The sequence below is a fragment of the Orcinus orca genome, chromosome 20, assembly GCF_937001465.1.
Source record: "Orcinus orca chromosome 20, mOrcOrc1.1, whole genome shotgun sequence".
Classification (NCBI taxonomy): Eukaryota; Metazoa; Chordata; class Mammalia; order Artiodactyla; family Delphinidae; genus Orcinus; species Orcinus orca.
In genome coordinates, this window is record NC_064578.1 from 56,277,444 (window position 1) to 56,302,317 (window position 24,874).

The 24,874-nt window shown below is 43.9% G+C and overlaps 1 protein-coding gene across 1 annotated transcript; it reads left to right on the top strand.

The window, feature by feature from the left end:
* The first annotated feature begins 1,988 nt into the window (after nucleotides 1-1,988).
* Nucleotides 1,989-20,482, top strand: NLRP8 (NLR family pyrin domain containing 8). The gene is made up of 9 exons (XM_012537995.2): nucleotides 1,989-2,370; nucleotides 3,584-3,658; nucleotides 4,814-6,413; nucleotides 7,481-7,651; nucleotides 10,354-10,521; nucleotides 13,316-13,471; nucleotides 14,946-15,116; nucleotides 16,805-16,975; nucleotides 20,308-20,482. The coding sequence occupies exons 1-9, from the start codon at nucleotides 1,989-1,991 to the stop codon at nucleotides 20,480-20,482; spliced, it is 3,069 nt and encodes a 1,022-aa protein (XP_012393449.1).
* The last annotated feature ends 4,392 nt before the right edge of the window (nucleotides 20,483-24,874 follow it).

Sequence of the window (24,874 nt, forward strand, 5' to 3'; positions counted from 1 at the left end):
GGCTTTTATACTGAAGTCAGGAACGAGACAGATGGTCTCATGGCCACCACTAACTAACGTCCTGTTGGAGGTTTTAGCCAATTAAATTAGCAATTTTAACTACAATTTTAACTAATTTAACTCACCCCTGGAGGGAATTAGGCTTCCTGGCTCCTGTCAGAAACATCTCCCAAAGCAGAAGGAAAATGCACTTGGTCTGCCCCACCTTCCAACTTAATAAGCTCTGGGGATCCAGGAAGTTGACAATTGTAACTAATTTTAAATTTAAATCAGCAATTAGAGAAAGGCATAAGAATTGGAAAGGAACAGGTAAAACTATATGTGCAGATGACTTGATTACATTTCAGAAAACCCAAAAGACGGCAAGGAAATCTACTACCAATATATGTGTTTATATATATGTCTGTGTGTGTGTGTGTGTGTGTGTGTGTGTGTGTGTGTGTGTGTCATTTTCCTACCTGCTCTGTCTCTGAGTCTCCTTCGACAGGGTCTATTGCTTTGGGACCCACATTAGGTCCCCGTGATACAGAAACCCTCCTTTTGCTTAGTAAGATTACATTCCAAATAGGGAAGATGCTCATGTGAACGAGATCATCCAATTAATTGCTCTAGATGTTTTCCGTTGGACGCAGCACCTTTGGGCTGACAGCAGTGTTAGCCCTCTGTGAGTTTGGGGAACACTCCAATCCTGTAATTTTCTAAAGTTGTTTGTTCTTCTGAATCTAAGAGGTTCACAAACTGGAAGCACCTGTGAGAATAAGCCTTGTAGCCCAATTCCTCTGACCGAGGATGCTAAATGCTTTCAAATCTGTGCCATGAAGAAGAACGATAATGCACCAGCCCCAGCCAATGGGAAGGGAGGATGCACGTTGCCCAGAACCCCAGGGCCTATTAAGGTGGAAAGTGGGGCAGACCAAGTGCTTTTTCTTTCTGCCTTGGGAGATGTTTGTGACAGGAAGGAGACAGGAAGCCTCATTCCCTTCAGCGGTGAGTGATGGTGTTGTTTTCCTCTCTTCTACCTCCTATTTTTCCACATCACTTTCTTACAGTTACTACACCAGATACTTGAGTTCACCAGGTCCAGTTGAGCTAAGTTCGTTCTTTTTCCAGTTCTTTGAGGTGTAAAGTTAGGTTGTTTATTTGAGACCTTTCTTTTCTCTTAAGGTAGACTTTTTCTTTTTGCTCCAATATCAGAATAACAGAATCAAGAGTGGAGGTGAAGGTTAAGTAGCGAGGCTACTTCAGAGGTGGTCGTCATCCACAGGGAGCTTGCAATTCTCCAAATTCACTGCAGTGAATTGAAGGAGATAAAACTTTGAGTCAGTGCCCAATACGTGATGACTTAAGTATCCAGGAAGTTCTCGGGTGATGGAGATGAGAATTAACAGATGATAATAATAAAAAAGATAACTCAGAGAAGCAATAGGATAGGAGTAGTAGGTAGACCAAGGTGAAAGCCCCACTCCCCCTAGTGAATTCATTCTTTTCTCCTCCACATTCCACTTTTTACACACAATAGAAGGAAGCCCCGAGTCATTGTTAGCTATGATGAACCAGGCACTGTCTTAAATGTACTTGTGGGTGTATCTCTTTGAGAATCCTCACAACCCCAAGAGCACATATGATAAGATCCTGGTACCAGAGATGAGAAAAGAGGCGCAAAGAGGCTCTGCAATTTCCCTAAAGTCACCTTGCTAATAAGTGGCATAGAGAATTAAAAACTACAAAGTGGTTTTGAGTCTAAACACTGAGCCCCAATAGTGGAGGGGCTCCCAGGTCTTTCCGCAGGCCAGAGAATCTTGGAGGAAGGGAGGGGAAGAGGATATCCAGCACATGGTATGCTCCATCAGGTATGGATTACATAAATCTGTCCCCTGGGGTGGTGTTCTCACGTTCCTATAACTTCATGTCTCCCCAGGTCGCGTCTCTTCTCTCTTCCAACTGGTCCTCTTTATCGCTGGTGCTGAGGCTCTCGGCCTCGGGTAAAGATGAGTGACGTGAGCTGGGATTCTGACTCTTCCCCCCTCTCTTCCTCACCTCCTTCTCCCCCCCCTTCCTCCGCTCACTCGCCTTCTTTCTTCCCATCCTCTTCCTCCTCCGCCTTCCCTTTCAAAGACGGAGTCATGCTGTACATGGTCTATTTAAGCAAGGAGAATCTCCAGAGGTTCAAGCAGCTTTTAGTGGAAGAGAGCCCCAGACCTGGCTCTCTCCAGATCAGCTGGGACCAGCTGAAGACAGCCCGGTGGGCGGAGGTGGTTCACCTCCTAATCGAGTCCTTCCCTGGACGCCTCGCTTGGGAGGTGACTCACGACATCTTCGCCAAGATGGACCAGGCAGAACTGTGCCTTCGGGTACAGATGGAGCTGAATGGTGAGTGAGAATCTGGTATACAAGATGCGGTTGGGCTTGGGTGCTGCAGACCTAAGCGCTTCACTAGCCTCTCCTATGTAGGTACACTCTATTTTCTTATACATCTAAATATGCACATACATAGCTATATACACATATAGCAATACATACATGGATATTAAAGCGTTTATTTTTTAATTTGGTTTTATTTTTTAATTTGGAAATTGGCTCCCTTTTTCATTGAAGTATAGTTGATTTACACTGTTGGGTTAGTTTCAGGTGTACAGCACAGTGATTCGTATATATGTATATATATGTATATATATATATTCTTTTTCAGATTCTTTTCCATTATAGCTTATTACAAAATATTGAGTAGAGTTCCCTGTGCTATACAGTAGGATATTGTTGTTTATTTTATTATTTTTTAAATTTTTATTGGAGTATAGTTGATTTACCGTGTTGTGTTAGTTTCAGTTTCAGGTGTTAGTACAGCAAAGTGAATCAGTTATACATATACATATATCCACTCTCTTTTAGATTCTTTTCCCATATAGACCATTACAGAGTACTGAATAGAGTTCCCTGTGCTATACAGTAGGTCCTTATTAGTTATCTATTTTATATATAGTAGTGTGTGTATGTTGATCCCAATCTCCCAATTTATCCCTCCTCATACCTTTTCCCTTTGGTAACCATAAGTTTGCTTTCTGTGTGTGTGGGTCTATTCCTGTTTTGTAAATAAGTTCATTTGTATCATTTTCTGGATTCCACATATCTCTAATTCCATCCATGTTGCTGCAAATGGCATTATTTCATTCTTTCTTAGAGCTGAGTACTATTCCATTGTATGTATGTACCACATCTTTTTTACCCATTCATCTGTCGATGGACATTTAGGTTGCTTCCTAAATGCACATGCATGTATATTAAAGTGTTTATGTGTTTTACATATGTGTGTGTGTGTGAGTGCAGTGTTTGGCTGGGCTGTACATTTATATGTTATTAAACACCCTCCTCAGGACCTTCTGACACACCACCCTTTTCATACTTCCTAACACCGAGATGGGAGGTCTAGGTCATCTTCTTCTCCCTGAACTAAGGTGGTGAGAGAATGAGACTCGTGAATGACGTGGCTGCTGCTATCCTAAAAGGTCCCGTTACCTCCGTGCTGCTCTCCCTGTTCTGTCCACCTTATCATTCCAATGAGGGGCTCTTTGTTTGTCTGTTCCAGACATTTTACCTAACTTGGAACCAGAGGCCTTGAACCCAAGAGAAACACAAATGAACTTGGAGGAAGATGAGGCTGGTACGTGCTGGCCCTGTGCAGATTCTGGTGGAAAACAGGCTATGGGTGGGGATGAGAAGCCCAGTCCCCAAGGCAAGGCAGGTTGTAAATGCGTATGTCTAGTGTCCCTTCTGTGAATCAGAACTTCAGAAAAGAGAGCAGCTGTGCACTCACCTAAGCGGGAAGTCCAGCCACTGACCCAGCTGGATGCAGGAGCTCAGGCTACCTCCTTGAGACGTCACTTCTCTCCCTCCTTCCATTGGATTCAGTCTTGAGTGGTCCCTCCTCTGCACACTGGCCGTTTCTGCCACCAGCTGCCCTTAGCAACACCAGCAGGAAAACAGAGTGCTTATTTCTCATTTTTCCAACACAAGTCCTGGAGCTTACTCCCCTGAATGAACTGAGACCATGAGCTCCTCGATGAATAATGTGGTGAAATGCTCTGGCGGGTGGACACTGGCTTATGTGCTTATGAGACAGCTTGATGGTAAGTCCAGCCACAGTCCAAAGTAACGGTCGGAGAGTGCGAAGGGGGCAGTTCTCCAAAAAATTTAGGGTGCTGTTGCCAGGCTAGGAATGGTCAGTAGATAGGCAAACACAGCAGCTATCTTAATCCATCCCTCCTTCCCCTACTCCATTATCCTGGACCATCAAAGTAGGATTCTAGGGAACTCCCTGGGGGTCCAGTGATTAGGACTCAGCGCTTTCACTGCTGAGGGCCCAGGTTCCATCCCTGGTTGGGGAGGCTAAGATCCCACAAGCCGTATGATGCAGCCAAAATAAAATTTTAAAAATATATTTTTTAATTTAAAAAATACAAATAACATAGGTAAAGCTACCCCAGCCATCTTCTGAGAATTAAGAAATAGGAAGAAGGGACCAAAAGAACTGCGGTGCCAATAGAAGCTATGGGGTCACTGAACCAATTTCAAGAACTTTATAACCGCCCCCCACTTCTTATGTAAAGAGCAGCTGTTGCTTTGTCTAAGCCACTTCAAGTTGTCTGTTGTTCCTTGCAGCTTCTTAATTGATGCACTGCTCTCCGGAAACGTGCGTGATTGATGCACTGTGTCCTGGAGCTGGATGTAGACGTCAAGCCTCGTTTTCTGGTTGTTCAGTTAGTTCTCACAAACAACTGATGCTGTACCCTGTATCTCTCCCTTCTCATTCATCCAGATAAATTACGGGAGTACAGACTGCACCTGATGAATGAATATTCGACCCTACGGAACAGCACCGCTTGGCCTGGGAACCACATGGACTTCTTTTACCAAGACCTACACAGAGAAGAGACATTCTTACCCTGTCTACTTCTTCCCAGAAAACCTCAAGGAAGACAGCCCAAGACTGTGGTTCTTCAGGGGGTCGCCGGGGTTGGAAAAACAAGCCTGGCCAAAAAAGTGATGTTAGAATGGGCAGAAAACAAGTTCTATGCCCACAAGCTCTGGAACGCTTTCTACTTCCATTGCCAGGAGATGGACCAGTTGGACGAGCAGAGCTTCGCTGAGCTCATTGCACGCAAGTTGTCCGGGTCTCGGGCTCTGGCATCCAAGATCATATCCAAAGCAGACCAGCTTCTGCTCTTCTTTGATGGTTTTGAGGAACTAACCTCAACCCTCATAGATAGACCAGAGGACCTGAGTGAAGACTGGAGCCAGAAGGTGCCCTGGTCTGTCCTCCTGACCAGTTTGCTGAGCAAAAGAATGCTCCCCGGGGCCACGCTAATCATCTTCCTGAGGTTCACCTCTTGGAAGAACTTGAATCCCTTTCTGAAATGCCCGTCTCTGATAACCCTTACAGGGTTTAGTGTGCCTGAGAGATCCAGGTATTTCAGGACATACTTCAGAAACAAGCGCGAAGCTGATGAAGCCTTGAGTTTTGTCATGGGAAACACGATTCTCTTCTCCATGTGCCAGGTCCCTGTCATCTGCTGGATGGTATGTTCTTGTCTGAAACAGCAGATGGAGAGAGGAGCAAATCTCCTGCACACATTTCCAAATGCCACAGCTGTATTCGTCCACTTTCTTTCCAGCTTGTTTCCAACCAGGGTTAGAGACCTTTTCAATAAGACTCACCAAGAACAATTGAAAGGTCTGTGCTCCTTGGCCGCAGAGGGTATGTGGGAAAGGAGATGGGTGTTTAATAAGAGAGATCTCAATCTGGCCAGACTGGATGAAACAGACGTCGAGACTTTTCTCAGCGCGAATATTTTTCGAAGGGTGGTGGGCAACAGAGACCTTTACGCCTTTGCCCACTTGAGCTTCCAGGAATTTTTTGCTGCCTTGTTGTATGTTCTCTGCTTCCCACGAAGACTCAGAAATTTCCATGTGTTGGACCGGTTCCATGTCCTACGTCTGATAGCACATCCCGGAAGAAAGAGAAACCATCTCGCCCAGATGGCTCTTTTTTTATTTGGCCTTTTAAATGACACGTGCGCTCTAGCCGTGGAGCGGGTGTTCGGATGCAAGGTGTCCTTGGGCAACAAGAAGAAATTGCTGAAAGTTGCAGCCGGGCCACATGAATGTGACCCACCAACCCCGCACCACGGGGTCCCACAGCTCTTCCACTGTCTGCATGAAATCCGGGAGGAGGTATTTGTGAGTCAGATCCTAAACAACTATCGTAAAGCTGCTTTGGTCATCAGCAGAAGTAAAGATGTGCAAGTGTCTGCCTTTTGCCTCAAGTTCTGTCGACGTTTGCAGGAGTTAGAGCTGACGATCACCCTGATCATCACCAGAGCGAGCAGGCTCTACCCGGATCCCCTTCCTGCCTCTGGGTAAGTGCGCCCATCTCTCCCTTGGTAGACTCACGGTCCTATCGGGGACCTTGCCTACCATCTCCTGGGCATCTAGGGCGACCACCTCCGTCTTGAGGGGATCCCTTGCACATGGGACTTTCAGTCTTAAAAACAGAACGCAACGTAAAATAGGTAGCAAGTAGGACGCAGCCGCATAGCACAGAGAGATCAGCTCGGTGCTTTGTGACCACCTAGAGGGGTGGGATAGGGAGAATGGGAGGGAGACGAAAGAGGGAGGAGATATGGGGATATATGTATATGAATAGCTGATTCACTTTATTATACAGCAGCAGCTAACACACCATTGTAAAGCAATTATACTCCAATAAAGATGTTAAAAAAAAAACAAAAACAAAGAGAAGGTGTTCCTGGGGTGCCGATTTCCATGCTAAAACTGGGAGAATCCTGGAGAAAAACAAGATGAGTGGTTCACCTACCTTGCCTCTATGCTGCACACCCTCCTTCCCATGTATGTGGGGACTCTGTTTCATCTATCACCCCAATTCTGTATATCATAAGCCTTTTAGTCTCTAAGGAAGTGCTGTCCAACGAGACTTCCTATGATGGGGAAGAATGAAGGAGAAAATTCGAGGTGTTCCCAGAGCCAAAGACACTACGTGCAGATCTTTCTCTGGATTTTGGATTCTGGTTCACCGTGCCCCTCCCCCACCCCCAAAAAGAAAGAGTAATTTTCCCTTATTCTGTTCCTATATAGAGTTTTTTCTTTTTAGTAACAATTTCATAAGCACAGAGTAAGAATATGGATTATATTTTGCATCCTAATCTCTGCCCTCATATAAATCCTAAGTGATTAAAAAGCAACTCCTTTTTTCCCTAAGTCATAAGACCATATAAGTGAGGCCACGAGTCTTCCTGGAATGAAGTGAAAAATCCTGTAACAGTTCTGCTGGGCATCTTCTTAAATGAGGGCATCTTTTGAAAGTCACAAAGGGGTCTGTGATCATAAGGAAGCCCCGGGTTTGCTAGTAGGTTTTCTCAAGCTTAATCTCGAACGATGAGCCCTTTTCTCTTTTTCTCCCACACAGACCAGAGGGCAGTGATAGGTGTTATCTCTGGTGGCAAGACTTCTGCTCTGTGTTTAGGACACATGAGAGTTTGGAAGTCCTGGCTGTGACAAACAGTACTATGGACCCTGATTCAGTGAAGGTCCTTTCTACAGCACTGAAACACCCACGCTGTAAACTGCAAAAACTGATGTGAGTATAAAACAAATCCTAGTTGGAAGGAATTCCATGGAAACAGTCTGTTTCCCTCTGCTCACGCTAGACGTGCTCAAGGCATCCACGTCCATAGGTTTTTTTCCTAGTCTTACTGAGATATAACTGACCTATAACACTGTAGGTTTAAGTGTTACAGCCTAATGACTTGACATACATATATTGCAAAATGACGAGCACAGTAAGTTTAGTTACCATCCATCACCTCGTACAGTTCCCAAAATGTTCTTTCCTAGTGATTGAATGGTCTACTCTCTTAGCATCTTTCAAATCTACCACACAGCATGGTTAACTACAGTCACCCCAGCACTTATTTGTCTTATAATTGAAAGCTTGTACCTTCTGACCACCTTCGCTCAATTCCCCCACCCCCGCCTCTGACAACCATAAATCTGATCTCTTTTTCTATGAGTTTCGTTATGTTTTAGATTCCACCTGTAAGTGAGGTCGTTTTTCTAAAGAAGACATACAGACGGCCAACAGGCTCATGAAAAGAGGCTCAACATCACTAAACATTAGAGGAATGCAGATGAAAACCACCATGACATATCACCTCACACCTGTCGTCGAAAACACGAGAGATAACAAGTGTTGGTGAGGATGCAGAGAACAGAGAACCCCAGTGCACTGTTGGTGAAAACATGAATTGGCGGCCACTGTGGAAAACGGCATGGAGGTTCCTCAAAAAACTAAAAGTCCTAGTTGTTTTTACTACCTGAGTGGTGATGTGCTAAGCAGGTACTTAGTATGGTGTACCACTGCATTCCTTTGGGGTAAGTACTGTTATCCTGATTTTTTTAAAGGGAGAACCAGAGAGGTTAAGTGACTTGTCTGAGATCACACAGCTGGTAAGCTTTGGGGAACGCTCCCCATCTCAGGTGGTCTGAGGCTCGCCTCCTCCATCACTACACCACACACGCTTAGCAGGCCCCTGCGTGTCACAGGTCAAGATTTCCATGAAAGAGGGAAGAAGGTGAGCCAGATCCAGCTGCCGTTTGGCAGGCTCTACGAAATGAAAAATGCATGTACACCTTGACCCCAAGGTCCACTTTTTTAAATCCACCCAAGGTAAATACATAGGCACATACTCGGAGGAATGGTTGAGACCATCACTGCAACATTATCTTCAATAGCAAAAAATGTACAGACATTGATGTAGCGCTCACCCTCTGCTGGGCTGTCTTAGGTCCAGCATTACAGTTCAGTGCTCTTAAAACTCACAACCATCCTAAAGAAGTAGGTATTTCATGAGGAAGCTAGGGCATGAGGTTACACAGCTGGTATGTAATCGGAATACCGATTTAAACTCCGGAATCAGTTCTCTTAGCTATTACCTTATACACCCTCTCCCTATGTTTTTTAAAACCCAGAAACTCAATACTTCATCAAAATTCCTTGAAATAGCCCACTTGACCAGTATCTGACCTATTTTCTCTCCTGTTATTATAAAGATTATCATTAACTCCCATTGTTTTAAAAAGACTTTTTTTTGACGTGGACCAATTTTTAAAATTTTTTTATTCGATTTGTTACACTATTGCTTTTGTTTTATGTTTTGCTTTTCTGGCCACAAGGCATGTGGGAATCTTCGCTCCCGGACCAGAGGTCGAACCCACACCCCCTGCATTGGAAGGCGCAGTCTTAACCCCTGGACCACCCGGGAAGTCCCTAGCTCCCCTTTTTTGAGTGCCTTCCTTTCTGCATCAAGTCCTATGCAGAACCTCTTACAGGCATCACTAGTGTTAATTCTCACGACCATCCTAAGTGGAAAATGTCATGAGCTCTCTCGAGGATGTGAAATGAATCTTGGGGAGATTAAGTGACTCACGTAAGGTCATCCAACTAGGAGGCTGAGCTGAGAAGAGAATCCAGTTTGGAGCCTTGGGCTGCACAGAAAGGGGCCTCACGCATTTATGGACTGATTGAACGAAGAAGAACTAACTAGCAAATGGAGAAATGTTGGTCAAAATGTACTATAGGGCTTCCCTGGTGGCGCAGTGGTTGAGAGTCCGCCTGCCGATGCAGGGGACACAGGTTTGTGCTCCGGTCCAGGAAGATCCCACATTCCGCAAAGCGGTTGGGCCCGTGAACCATGGCCTCTGAGCCTGCGCGTCAGGAGCCTGTGCTCCACAACGGGAGAGGCCACAACAGTGACGGGCCTGCGTACCTCAAAAAAAAAAAAAAAAAAAAAGTACTATAAACTCCCAGTTAAACATTGAATACTTTGTGGGGATCTAAGGCACAGCATGGTGACTATAGTTAACAATACTGTATGGTATACTTGAAAGCTGCTAAGAAAATAGATCGTCAATGTTCTCACCCCAGAAAAGAAATGGTAAGTATGTGGCCAGATGGAGGCGGTTAGCTGATGCTCAAGTGGTGGTCATTTTGCAATATGTAAGTGCATCCAATCAACAAGCGATGTACACTAAACCGATACACTGTTATCTGTATCATCTCAACAAAGCTGGAGGGGAAAAAAAACTAATTAGCCACCTTGATTGTGGTGATGGCTTCATGGGTGTATGAACACATCCAAACTCATGAAGTTGGGTGCATTAGGTATATGATAGATGCACTTTTTTTGGTGTGTCGATTATACCTCAATAAAGCTGTTCAAGAAAAGAGAGCTGGTGGGCTGATGCGAGCCTATGATAACCGGACACTGCTTACCTCTGCAGCTTTAGGCATGTGAGCCCCCTCGTGTTGAATGAAGACTTAATCAGGGTTTTGGTGGAAAACCAGTACCTGAGATACTTGGAAATACAAGACACGGAAGTGAGATGCCAGGTCATGGAGTTTCTGTGCAATGCCTTGAAACACCCCCAGTGTTTTCTACAGTGTCTGAGGTGAGACTGGGAGGGATGGAGAGAGAACCCTGGTACCCAGGCAGTCCGTTCAGAGGTGGGGGGTTACATGCTCAGCCTGCCTGACATCTTACTGTAATCAGTTGTCAGTTTCACTCAGCTTTTTTCTTTTATCAAAGTATAGTTGATTTACAATATTGTGTTAGTTTCGGGTATACAGCAAAGTGATTCAGTTCTACGTATATATATTTTTTTAAAATAAATTTATTTATTTATTTTTGGCTGAGTTGGGTGTTTGTTGCAGTGCGCGGGCTTCTCATTGCGGTGACTGCTCTTGTTGCAGAGCACGGGCTCTAGGCGTGCGGGCTACAACTTCAGTAGTTGTGGCTCGCAGGCTCTAGAGCGCCGGCTCAGTAGTTGTGGCATACAGGCTTAGTTGCTCTGCGGCATGTGGGATCTTCCCGGACCAGGGCTTGAACCCGTGTCCCCTTCATTGGCAGGCAGATTCTTAACCACTGAGCCACCAGGGAAGCCCTACATATATATATTTTTAACATCTTTATTGGAGTATAATTGCTTTACATTGTTGTGTTATACATATATTTTTGCAGATGCTCATCCATTATAGGTTATTGTGAGATATTGAACATAGTTTCCTGTGCTATACAGTAAACCCTTATTGTTTATATATTTTATATATAATGGTGTATATCTGTTAATCCCAAACTCCTAATTTATCCCTCTCCCCACCCCTTTCCCCTTTGGTAACCGTAAGTTTATTTTCTATGTCTGTGAGTTTGTTTCTCTTTCATAAATACATTTATTTATATTATGTTTTAGATTCCAATATAAGTGATATCAAAATATTTGTCGTTAAATCACTTCACTCAGTATGATAATCTCTGGGTCTATCCATGTTGCCGCGAATGGCAATATTTCATTATTTTTTATGGCTGTTCACTCAGATATTTTTTAAGGTGACAATTTCATATATGTATGCACTGTGAAATGATTGCCACAGTCAGGCTACATAACCCATGTGCCACCTCACAAAGCCACCATCTGAACACTTGAGATCAACTCTCTTAGCAAACGTCAAGTATACACTACAGTCTTGTTAACCATCGTCACCATGATGTACATTAGGTCTCCAGAAGTTATTCATCTTATAACTGGAAGTTTGTGCCCTTTGACCATCATTTCCCCCACCCCAGCCCCTGCAACCACCATTCTACCCTCTGGTTCTAAGTTTCACTCAGCTTGAAAGCTACAATTTGATGTCCCAGGTGTGTCTGAGATAGAGAAACCATAGCCTTAGGGGTGAGCTTGGGCCAGCCCACCCTGGCTTGCAAGAGCTGATTGTTAAACATTCAGGAATTTGGTGAAGGTTGTTAGACAGCATTATTAAAAAACTAACTCACATAAACTTAGTATCGAATAAATTATATTAAAAAACAAAGGTAATAGTTAAAACTCATTACTTCCTAATTTTTCTTACTATATTATTATCGGTGTCAGTGTTCAGCAAACCTTTTCTATGAAGGGCCGGGTAAGGAATATTTTCAACTTTGCAAGACGTACAGTCTCTGTCACGACTGTTCAACTCTGCTATAACATCTGAATTAAATAGTGGTGACAGAGTGCTAAAATATCCATTGCCAATATGCAAATGAATAGGCATGGTCGTGTTCCAATAAAACTTTATTATGATTAATAATTATGTATTCATAGAGTTCATCAATAACTTTAATGATTTATTAAGTATCAATTGTGTTATTAATAACTAATAATTATATAATTTACTAGTGATTTTATTTATGTATGAACACTGCAATTTGAATTTCATTTAATTTTCATGTGTCACAAAATATTCTTTAACTATTAAAAAAAATTTTAGGGATTTCCCTGGTGGTGCAGTGCTTAAGAATCCACCTGCCAATGCAGGGGCCATGAGTTCGAGCCCTGGTCCGGGAAGATCCCACATGTCACGGAGCAACTAAGCCCGTGCGCCACAGCTACTGAGCCTGCGCTCTAGAGCCCGCGAGCCACAACTACTGAGCCCGTGCGCCTTAGAACCTATGCTCCACAACAAGAGAAGCCACCGCAATGAGAAGCCCGCGCACTGCAACAAAGAGTAACCCCCTCTCGCTGCGGCTAGAGAAAGCCCATGTGCAGCAACAAAGACCCAACACAGCCAAAAATGAATTTGAATTTTTTTTTTTTGCGGTACGCGGGCCTCTCACTGTTGTGGCCTCTCCCGTTGCGGAGCACAGGCTCCGGATGCGCAGGCTCAGCGGCCATGGCTCACAGGCCCAGCCGCTCCGCGGCATGTGGGATCTTCCCAGACCGGGGCACGAACCCGCGTCCCCTGCATCAGCAGGCAGACTCCCAACCACTGTGCCACCAGGGAAGCCCAAATTTTAGAAAAATTTTAGATTACTCAGTTCACAGGCTGTACAGGACCAGGTGGTAATGCAAATTTGGTCCACGGGCCATAGTTTAACTGAATCTCATTCTTTATCCTGAAAATGGTTTGGCCAATAAATGTTTAAAAGAAGTTGTGTTTCAGGGGCAGAATCAAGTCCCTGGTTTGGAAGTAAAGCCTGACAGCCCATGCCAATTTGTCATGGCCCTGAGTGTGTATTATTTTCTATTGATTATTTGCAATTCAGACGCTGAATTTGATGCAGGTTCACTCAGGCAAGATGGAAATCACCCCTCCAGTCACTCTTGGGTGAAGAACAAGGATGTGAGATAGTAGGTGAGGTCTAGGTGGCTATGTGGGTACCATTTACCCCAGGAGCTAAGGTTCAGTGTTTTTGCGTGGCTTCTGTAGGTTGGAAGATTGCCCTTTCAGCCCGAGAAATTGGGCTGATCTCGCCAGGAATCTCAAAAACAATGTTCACCTGAAGACTCTAATGCTGAAACGTAGCTCCCTGGAGAGGTTTGAGCCATGTCACCACCTGCCAGTGGCCCAACTGGAGAAGCTGTCGTAAGTCTTTTTGTGGTTGTCCTGCTGTTGCCCAGTTGTTTGGTAGATTGAGTGTTTCTAGGAGAAAAACAGAAATGGGGGAATGTGTGTATAATGGAGCAAAATTAAGTCGTGATTGTTAATGACATAGATGGGGCAATGAAGGCTTGAGCTGAGAGAGAGACAGACAGACAGAGAGACAGAGAGACAGAACTACATAAAAGTACATATTTGCACCTAAGATCCTAGAATATATAACTATAGTGAGCCTGATGTATCCATCATCCAGTTTTTGAAATAGAACCTTAACCGTACTATTTTCCTTCCCCACTGATCATATCAGTCCCCAAGTCCATGACCCCCACACCCCCATAGCCATCTTGAATTGGGTTGATCAGGCTCCTTATTTGTATTTACACTGATAATACCGTACATGGATCCTTAAACAGAGCACAGTTTTGCCGTGCTTTGAATTTCACGTAAGTGGCCTCATTGAGCATGTGTGCTTTTTCCAATCAACTGACATTTTAGTCCTCATCAGTGTTTTGTAGTTTCTATAGGCTGTTCCTCTTTGGTGCTGAATGATAACATTTGTATAAACGTGCAACAATTTAGGTGCCCATCTTACTTGCCACCGAGGGTTGAGCTATTCACACACACACACACACACACACACACCCCCGACACACGCTAGTAGAGTTGCCACGTCATGGAGAGCATTCATCTTCAGTTCTACCAGGCTTGTTTCCAGACAGTTGGTACCAATTTGCAGTCCCACCAACGGTGTGTATGAAAGTTCCCCCAACTCCAAATTCTCATCCGACTCTTGTTACTGTTACTGCTTTTGCCAATCTGTTGAGCAGAAAATAACATGTTATTGTTTATTTATGACTCAAGTACCACTTTATTATTTTTTAATTGAAGTATAATTGACTTACAATATTATATGAGTTTCAGGTGTACGACCTGATATTTTTCTACGTTACAAAATGATCTCCATGATAAGTCTAGTTATCATCTGTCACCATACAAAGTTATTACAACATTAGATACTTTCTTGTTTACGTTTGCCCTTCCCTCACCACACATGAAAACGTTTTCAGGACCTTCCTATACATCTTAGTTTCTCTAATACGAGTGCCCGCTTCTGTCTTCAGTGCGTGTTTCTATCTTTCTTTACCTTGTGAGATGGTGTCTCTTCCCAGGTCACCTCCATATATGTTATTTACTGTTTAGTCATTGCTGGTCCCCTTCTCTTCCCTCTTCATCCCGCTCTGTAACTGTTTTCCTGATTCCCAATTGCTTCTCACATCAAAGTTCTATCCTCCCCCTTAAATCTGAGAAGCCCTAAGAGCTGGTAACAGGAGTAGGATGAGGCGTTTGCATTTAGAAGGAAAGCCCTGATTGAAATCTTCATCTCTCAGCACGAGACAAGGAAAATCCTGTCACAGGCATGACTTAAATTGTACCCTGTCTGTGTGTGTCTGTCCCACAGGTTGGAGAATTGTGACCTCACGTCACTTTCCTGCAAAAGTCTTATCTCTTCTCTTGCGAGTAACAAGAATCTGACCCATTTGAGCTTGGCAAAAAATGCCTTGAAGGACGATGGGGCGAAACAGCTTTGGAATGCCTTGCAATGCTCTCAGTATCCTCTGCAGAGGCTGGTGTAAGTCTCCAAATGTCCTCTTTTGGGAACTCCCTGGGGTAGAATAGGGCAATGGAGAGCAACTGTGATATGTGTGTCCATTTATGCAACATACTTTTTAAGCGCCTACTGCATATTAGGCATTGTGCTGATACTGGAAGAAAGCATAATGAAGAGGAAGGTGGTTATGATTTCAGTCTCAGAGATAAATTATCTAGCGGCAGAGTTCTCAAACTGTGTGCCGAGGTACCCAGGGGTGAACTCACAGAGGCGCTGCAGGATATTTTAAATGTAAGAGATACTGACATCATCACCGCAAGAACTATTAGCTTGAGGTAGTTCTGTTCTAACATCAGGTTGTGCTACGTTCCTTTCAATGATGTCATATCTTTGCAAAGCTCTGTCTTTAGCAATGGCGATCACGAGAGCAAGTGCATTGCAAGAATGTTTTTTAACAGATTTTTTTTTTTTTTTGGCCATGCTGTACGGCTTGTGGGATCTTAGTTCCCTGACCAGGGATTGAACCCCAGGCCCGCGGCAGTGAAAGCCTGGAGTCCTAACCCGTGGACCCCCAGGGAATTCCACGGAGCAAAGTTTAATGAAGTACAGGGATGATATGAAAAAAGTGAGATGCTAAGGAGGGCATAAATGGAGAAAGTTCGGGAACCTCTGATCCAATGCATTCCTCTAACTCCCAGAGTTTGGGAGTGAGTGTTATACCTCTGAGATCAGAATAACGTAATGTGACCTGGCTTTCTGCTCAGACGTGAGTCGTGTATCAACCTCAGCGATATGGACCAGCATACATACTAAGTGATATCCTGTTTGGTGTTTGTCTCACTCTATCCTGAATTCTTTAAATGACTTCCCCTAGGTATCAGGGCACATTGGCTGTCTTTGACAGAAATTAAACTCAGACTGTCTTAAACCGTAAAGAAATTTGCTGGCTGGTAAAACCAGAAATGCCGAACTGACACGCAATACCCCCTGAACCCACTGAAGCTTTCAGGATCCCAAAAAGAAGCAGGAAATTGTGCAGCTGCTTCGGAAGACAGACGGGTATCTCCTCAAAAGGCTAAACAGAAACGTAACATGCGTCAGCAGTTCTACTCCTTGGTATACATGCAAGAGAAATAAAAACAAAATCTGCACAAAAAATCGTACACGGATTTCCATTGCAGCATTACTTGTAGCAACAAAAAAGTGGGAAACAACCCAAGTGTCCAAAAGCTGATGAATGGATGAAGTGTGGCCTCTCCATATGATGCAATATTACTCAACCATAAAAAGCAACAAACTATATATTAATACATGCCAAGTGGATGAATCTTGAAAATATTATGCTAACTGAAAGAAGCCAGTCACAAAAGACCACATATAGTATGATTCTATTTATATTAAATGTCTAGAAGAGGCAAATTGACAGGAAGAGAAATCAGATTAGTGGTTGCTAGAGCTGGGGTGGGTGGGGGAAGAAATTGGGAATGACTGCTAAAAGGTACACCGTTTTCCTTTTTGGGGTGATGAAAATGGTCTAGAATCACGGTAAATGTTGTGCAACTCTGTAAATATACTGAAAACCAATGTTGTGTACACTTCCAATGGGTGAACTATATGGCATGTTAATTATATCTTGATAAAGCTGTTATACCAAAAAAAAAAAGACGGGAAAGAAAGCTAAGGGTGTTTTGGTTGGTGTTTCTCTGCAGGCTGAGAAATTGTGCCTTGACCTCTGAGTGCTGTCCGGATATGGCTTCTGCTCTTGATAAAAATAAAAACCTGAGAAGTCTGGACCTTGGTTTTAACAGCCTGAAGGACGACGGGCTTATCCTGCTCTGTCAGGCCCTGATGAACCCTGACTCTGGCCTACAGATTCTTGAGTAAGTTATCCCCGTTTCCTTCTTTGAGACCGAGTGTCTGTAAAATTCTCTTGGGGTAGAATGTGGGAGTGTGTTTTGCACTTCTGGGGTGTTCCCTCCATTTGGTTGGAGGACTTGGAAACTTCAGAGCCGTGGTTCTCAAAGTACAGTCCTCAGACTAGGAACCTTTTCATCAGGGAAGTTGTTAGAAAGGCAAATTCTTGCATCATTTGTCTCTCTGTGTCTGGTTTATGTCACTGAGCATAATGCCCTCAAGGTCCACCCATGTTGTCGCAAACAGAATTTCATTCTTTTTATCGGCTGAGTAGTATTCCATTGTACGTATGTGCCACATCTTCTTTATCCATTCATCTGTCGATGGGAATAGAGGTTGCTTCCGTGTCTTGGCTATTGTGAATAGTGCTGCTATGAACATGAGGGTGCAGGTACCTCTTCCATACCCTGGTTTCGATTCCTTTGGGTCTATTACCAGAAGTGGGGTTGCTGGATCTTGTGGTGCCCCGAGGGTGGGGAACCCCCCAGTCTGTGCTTCACAAACACCTCCCATGATTCCTGTGAATGTTAGAGTTTAAGGACCATTGTTAAATTCTTCCATTCAATGAAAGATAAAGAAGAATTTGTTAATGTTAGACTAATACCTTAGATGGCGAGTCTTCCAAAATCAATGTTTATGCTTAGGGAATCTTTTTTTGTGTGTATATTTTTTTCTTCTCCTAAAGGTCTCTATGCTAACGTGCATACTAGCCAAGTGATTTGAAAGAATTCATCCTATTTTTAATTGTTTTAGTGGTTACCCTAAATATTTAGAAAAGATTTATAGACATCTCTGATGACAAAGGTTGAAACTTTTTTTTGAGTTATTTTTTTTTATTGGCGTATAGTTGATTAACAATGTGTTAGTTTCAGATGTACAGCAAAGTGATTCAGTTATACATATACAACTTTTTTTTGCCTCTTTCCTACCTGCATTTTCTGTTCACTATTGGTATGATCTGGGTTCTAAGTCTAGATCACTTTTTTCACTCAGAAATGTTAGCTTTTATTCTTTATTGAAGTATAGTTGATTTACAATATTATATTAATTTTAGGTGTACAGCATAGTGATTCTGTATTTTGATAGATTATACCCCCATTAAACATTATTATAAGATAATGGTTACAATCCCCTATGCTGTACAATATGTCCTTGTTGCTTATCTATTTTATACATAATAGTTTGTATCTCTTAATCCAGTATACCTAATTTGTCCCTCCTCTCTTCCCTCTCCCCTTTGGTAACCACCAGTTTGTTTTCTATGTCTCTGAGACTGCTTCTGATCTAGGAGAGGCAGCAGTGAGTGGTGGCATGAAGTGAGATCTTAATTCCCTGCCCAGGGATTGAACCTGGGGAGCCTGGATGAAAACCAGGAATCCCAGCCACCACACCCGCTGGCTCTTGCCCCAGTGAAAAATGCATTTCTCACGGAGGCAAAAAAAGAAACCTGTAAAACAGGTACAAAGTTTATTATTAGAGACATAGCACAACAACAAGTGGGAGAGCACACAGAAACAGTTTGCTTAGTTAAGATAGAAGCAGGGCAGAGACGCACACCCGGAGAGCAAGGGTGTGGGTGTCCTCCCTAATGAGGAGAAGACCTGTTAAGAGGCGGTTAAGTCATTCATAAACGGCAGTTCTTCTGGGTCTTTGTTTACCTTTGGCCAGTTATCTGATTTCTTTTTCCACACCTGACCTTCCCTAGGACCTTCCCCAACTTGCGTGTGCAACTTTTTTCCAAGATGGATTTCAGCCCAGAGGCCTATGGGAGGGCCTTAGCATCACATGTTATGGGATGGTGCCCCTCCTTTTTGACCCCCAAGGAGCCTTTCTGCACATGTGCAATGTCTCCCTTGCCCCAAGGATGGGAAATACGTAACCTCTTGATCTTTCAACAGAGTTTGTCCCACTCTGTCCCTGCCATAAAAACGTCCAGTGTCTAGTTATTTACCCTATTTCTGTTACTGGTTTTTATATCGAGGTGCAGATCTTGAAATATAGACAGGAATCCGGTCATAAACATGTAGTCCTGGAGTCCATTTGTCTCTTGCTTCAGGAAATGTAAACAGGGGGGCTGATAATGAATGTCTGGCCTAGAACCCACCTTCTTCTCACCCAAGGAAGTGTAAACAGGGGGCCAGTTGTAAATGTCTAGCCTGGAGCCCATCTATCTCCTGCCTCACTTTTATTTTGCATATATACTCATTTATGTTCTTTTTAATAATATTGCACATATAAGTGATATCACATAACTCTAGAGCATTTAAATCACAGTAGGTTACATCCTTAATTTCTAGGATTAGTCCTGATAATGGATTTCATTTTTGTTGATAATTACTCGAAGGGAGTTCTGGAGGTCACAATTCTTTTTTTTTTTTTTTTTTTTTTTTTGCGGTACGCGGGCCTCTCACTGCTGTGGCCTCTCCCGCTGCGGAGCACAGGCTCCGGATGCGCAGGCTCAGTGGCCATGGCTCACGGGCCCAGCCACTCCGCAGCATGTGGGATCTTCCTGGACCGGGGCACGAACCCGCGTCTCCCGCATCGGCAGGCGGACTCCCAACCACTGCGCCACCAAGGAAGCCCGGTCACAATTCTTTTACTCCAGAAAGTTAGTCTTGGGTTGGGTTTTTTTTTAAATTATTTTTTTATTTATTTTATTTTGGCTGCGTTGGGTCTTCATTGCTGCTCGCGGGCTTTCTCTAGTTGCGGCGAGCAGTGGCTACTCTTTGTTGCAGTGTGCAGGCTTCTCATTGCGGTGGCTTCTCTTGTTGCAGAGCACGGGCTCTAGGTGCATGGCTTCAGTAGTTGTGGCTCATGGGCTCTAGAGCACAGGCTCAGTAGTTGTGGCGCACGGGCTTAGTTGCTCCACAGCATGTGGGATCTTCCCTGACCAGGGATCGAACCCCTGTCCCCTGCATTGGCAGGTGGGTTCCTAACCACTGTGCCACCAGGGAAGTCCTACTACTATATTTAAAATAATCAACAAGGACTTACTGTATAGCACAGAGAACTCTGCTTAATATTCTGTAATAACCTAAATGGGAAAAGAATTTGAAAAAGAATAGATACATGTGTATGTACAACTGAATCCCTTTGCTGTATGTCTGAAACTAACACAACACTGTTAATCAACTATACTCCAAAATAAAATAACATTTTTGAAAAGAAAAATAAGCTCCTTGGAATGAAATGACTCATTCCGGTCAGAGTGTGATTTCCAGGCTGTGAGCAGCTAGGCTGGCTCAGCTCTCAGGGGAGGGATGTGGTGACTTTTCTGCTGCCTGTTTCTCTCCCACAGGCTGGACAAGTGCCTGTTCACCTCCGTCTGCTGCCAGGCCATGGCTTCTGTGCTCCTCAACAACCAAACTCTGAGATACCTGGACTTGAGCAAGAACGACATCGGGTTCGGGGGCATCCTCCACCTGCGTGAGGCCGTCAGGAAGAGGAAGTGGGGATCTGAGGTCTCTCTGTAAGTCTCCGCTGGGTTCCCTGTGCAGGATGCATAGCCCTAGGAAACCTCCTCATCAGCAGTGAGATTCTGGACCCCAAATGCTGTCGGCAGATGTTGCTAACGACCTTTGTTCCTTTCCTGGGGATTTTTATTTGAATAAATTTTTTATTTTATTTATTTATTTTTGGTGGCATTGGGTCTTCGTTGCTGCGCATGGGCTTTCTCTAGTTGCATCGAGTGGGGGCTACTCTTCGTTGCGGTGCGTGGGCTTCTCATTGCAGTGGCTTCTCTTGTTGCGGAGCACGGGCTCTAGGTGCGTGGGCTTCGGTAGTTGTGGCTCGCGGGCTCTAGAGCGCAGGCTCAGTAGTTGTGGCGCACGGGCTTAGTTGCTCCGCGGCATGTGGGATCTTCCCGGACCAGGGCTCGAACCCGTGTCCCTTGCATTGGCAGGTGGATTCTTAACCACTGCGCCACCAGGGAAGCCCTCCTGGGGATTTATAGTTTCCTTCATGTGGCTGACAAACGACAACTCCTGCGTGTGAAATGAGAAAATAAACCTACTGTCTACTGTCTAGATTCTACTGTCTGCTCTTTTTTTTTTTTTTTTTTTTGCATTTTAAAAATATTTGTTTGTTTTTTACAGTAGGTCTTTGTTGGTTATCTATTTTAAGTATAGTGTGTACATATCAATCCCAGACTCCCAATCTACCCCTCCTCCCCACTCTTCCCCCCAACCCCGTAACCATAAGTTCATTCTCTAAGTCTGTGAGTCTGTTTCTGTTTTGTAAATCAGTTCATTTGTATCATTTCTTTTAGATTCCGCATATAAGCAATATCATATGGTATTTGTCTTTCTCTGTCTGACTTACTTCACTCAGTATGATAATCTCCAGCCCATGCATGTTGCTGCAAATTGCATTATTTCGTTCTTTTTTATGGCTGAGTAATTAATATTCCATTGTATATATGTAGCACATCTTCTTTACCCATTCCTCTGTTGATGGACATTTAAGTTGCTTCATGTCTTGGCTATCAGAAACAGTGCTACAGTGAACACTGGGGGGCATGTATTCTTTCAGGTTATGGTTTTCTCTGGATATATGCCCAGGAATGGGATTGCTGGATCATATGGTAGCTCTATTTTTAGTTTCTTAAGGAAACTCCACACTGTTCTCCATAGTGGCTGTACCAATTTATACTCCCACCAACAATGTAGGAGGGTTCCCTTTTCTCCACACCCTCTCCAGCATTTATTGTTTCTAGATTTTTTGATGATGGCCGTTCTGACTGGTATGAGATGGTAGCTCATTGCAGTTTTTTTTTAATTTTTATTTATTTATTTTTGGCTACGCCTCACAGCTTGTGGGATCTTAGCTCCCCGACCAGGGATCAAATCCGCACCCCCTGCATTGGAAGTGCGGAGTCTTAACCACTGGACCGCCAGGGAGGTCCCCTCATTGTAGTTTGGATTCGCATTTCTCTAATAATTAGTGATGTTGAGCATCTTTTCATGTGCCTCTTGGCCAACTGTAAAAAAAAAAAGTAAAAACGTAGCCATCTGCTCTTAAACTGTTTGTTTCTTCATCTTCTCTCCTGTCTTAAACAAATGAATGTGTTATCATCACGTACCAGATCTGCGGCTGTGAAGGGCTTAGTGGATCTTTCTGTTTCTCCATCTGTAATTTGGGGTTGGCATCCTCCTCCAGGAGACACTATGAGGATTGGAAGAAAGTGCATCTATAAGGCACTAAGGTCAGTGCCTGAGACCATCATGATCTCAATTATCGATGGATTCTGGGTATAGGTCATAGGAAACAGCTGGTGTATTCATTATCTATTGCCCTGGAACAAATTATCTCAATGCTTAATAAGGCAACACACATCTGTTGTAAAATTTCTGAAGGTCAGAAATACAGGAGCAGTTTAACTGGATGGTTCTACTCAGGCTCTTTTACGAGCTGAGTTAAGGTGTTGACTGGAAGGTGATGAGGCTGGAGGACCAACCTCCAAGCTCACCCATGTGGCTGTTGGCAGGAGGCCTCAGTTGCCCTCTGCAAGGCTGCTCCTAATGTTGCAGCTAGCTCCCTCCTGAACAAGTGATGGGAGAGGGAAGAAGGGGGAAGAGGGGGGGCAAAAGTGCCCAAAACAGAGCCACAGTCCTTTATTACTGAATCTTGAAAGACCCATCCCTTCTGCTTTACTCTAACGGTCACACAGACCCACTATAGCCCAGTGAGAGAGGGGGCTACATGATAGTGTGAATAACAGGAAGAAGGATCTTTGGGGCCACTTGGAGTCACCTGCCACACCTTGTAATTGGTGGATCCAAGGCACCTGGGCTTCATCCCTGAGCTCTTGAGAGCTGCACCATTGATCTTGAGCTTGTTGACTTGAAAAATATATTCACAGCCTAAAAGTTGAGAGGTAGGTTTTATCCAGTAGGAATTTTTAGGACTTCAAGCCCAGGAGTCAGAGTCTCAAGTAACCCTGAGGAAACTGCTCTGAGGAGGTGAGGGGAGAGCTAGGATATATAGGAGTTTTGCAACAAAGGGCAGGTGGTAGGAACAAAAGATTACTCTTAATAAAAGAAAAGCAGATACCTCGAGTTAAGGCACTTAGCACTTTTCTATGTATGGGAAGATGCAAGAGTCTGGGCTCACTGAAACCATTCCTTTGCTATGTATCTCAGCTACTTGGGGCTAGTATCCTGTGTTTTCTCATCCTGAGTTCCCTCAGGGCTCACCGTGGGGAGTGGCTGCAGTCTGATGGCTGCTAGATGGCAGGTGTTCTTTGTTTCCTTCCTGAGTTCCCTCAGTGCTCACCAGCTCACCACTGGGTTGCAATCACTGATGACTGTGACATCCTTTGTTTACTGATACGGCAGGCAATATTCCATTTACAGTAAGTCCCCTACGTATGAACCTTCAAGTTGCGAGCTTTCAGAGATGTGAACGTGCATTCACATCTGTGTATGCCTGTCTGGCATACATTGTCTCGTGCGTGCGTCCTCTACTGGTTGTGCATCTTGCCCTCAGTCTCCTATGGCTGAGGATCCTTCAGCTCTGCCATCTCCCACCTCCTCTCCCTCCTCCAGTCAGTAACTCTTCTTGCCTGTTCACTCAATGCAGCCCCTGTATGCCAGCTGTTATACTGTACTACTATACTTTTCAAGGTACTGTTCTGTAAGATTAAAAATGTTTTCTTTGCTTTTATGTACTATTTGCGTGAAAAGTATTATAAACCTATTATAGTACAGTACTATATAGCTGATTGTGTTAGTTGGGTACCTAGGCTAACTTTGTTGAACTTATGAACAAATTGGACTTACAAACGCGCTCTCAGAACGGAATGTGTTCGTATGTAGGGGACTTACTATATCAATCTCATGGGTGGTAAATTTCTGTCCTAGAGGTTTTACATATTTTCCAGCACTGCAAAAGAAAACTGAGCATAGGAGAACCAAACCTGATTCTTATCCTTCTCAGGGAGAAGAAACAGAGCGATGGAGTGGATATGATGAGAAGACTGGAGGGCCCAGTAGTGAACAACAAAATCCTGAAGATAGTTCAGGATTGGAAAGATGAGTGCTGTGATAAGGCAGAGTGGACGAATTGATCCGGTGACGCCCTGGATAATTTTTTCCTGATGAAAAATTGGGCAATGGTTTCCTATTCTGTGGGCCCTTCTGAGTCTACAATGGCTCAGTTAGTTCTGGGAAATGGTGTAACGCGTGACCTCCAAATAGCTCCCTCGGAGATACTGAAGGTCACGTGTCAGACATAGATTAGTCACGGAATTGGGGGCACCATGGTAAGCAGCATTCCAGCTCACTTCTACTACTGGCTTCTGGAAGTCATTGAATATGTCATGTTAACATTGTCTCTGGGAAATATCTGACTCACCTACTGGAGTATTGTGAGAATTGAATTAAAAATGTGCATGAATGCAATTCAAAAACTTGTCAAGTGTTGTTTATTTACAAATAGACTTGTACATCAACTGTTACGAAGGAAAACATCTTGCCTCGAAAGAGGGTCCACTACTGTATAGCACAGGGAACTCTGCTCAATGTTATGTGGCAGGCTGGATGGGAGGAGACTTTGGGGGAGAATGGATACGTGTATATGTAGGGCTGAGTCCTTTTGCTGTGCACCTGAAACTATCACAACATTGTTAATTGGCTATACTCCAATCCAATACAAAATAAAAAGTTTTTAAAATAATAATAAAAAATAGGAAAAAAACAGTGTCCAGAGAAAATTTCTGAGGGAGATAATATAGCAAGTGATGGAACAGGGAAATCACCTCATGTTTAAGGAACTCTTTTTTAAAAAGTGAAGTGTGGGACTTCCCTGGTGGCGCAGTGGTTGGGAATCTGCCTGCCAATGCAGGGGACACGGGTTCGAGCCCTGCT

What these genes read in the sequence shown, in the direction of transcription:
- NLRP8 (XM_012537995.2), top strand. Translation starts at nt 1,989, where the DNA reads ATGAGTGACGTGAGCTGGGATTCTGACTCTTCCCCCCTCTCTTCCTCA. An exon ending in GGTACAGATGGAGCTGAATG is followed by an intron (nt 2,371 to 3,583) that starts GTGAGTGAGAAT and finishes TGTCTGTTCCAG; the next exon opens with ACATTTTACCTAACTTGGAA. An exon ending in TGTAAACTGCAAAAACTGAT is followed by an intron (nt 7,652 to 10,353) that starts GTGAGTATAAAA and finishes TTACCTCTGCAG; the next exon opens with CTTTAGGCATGTGAGCCCCC.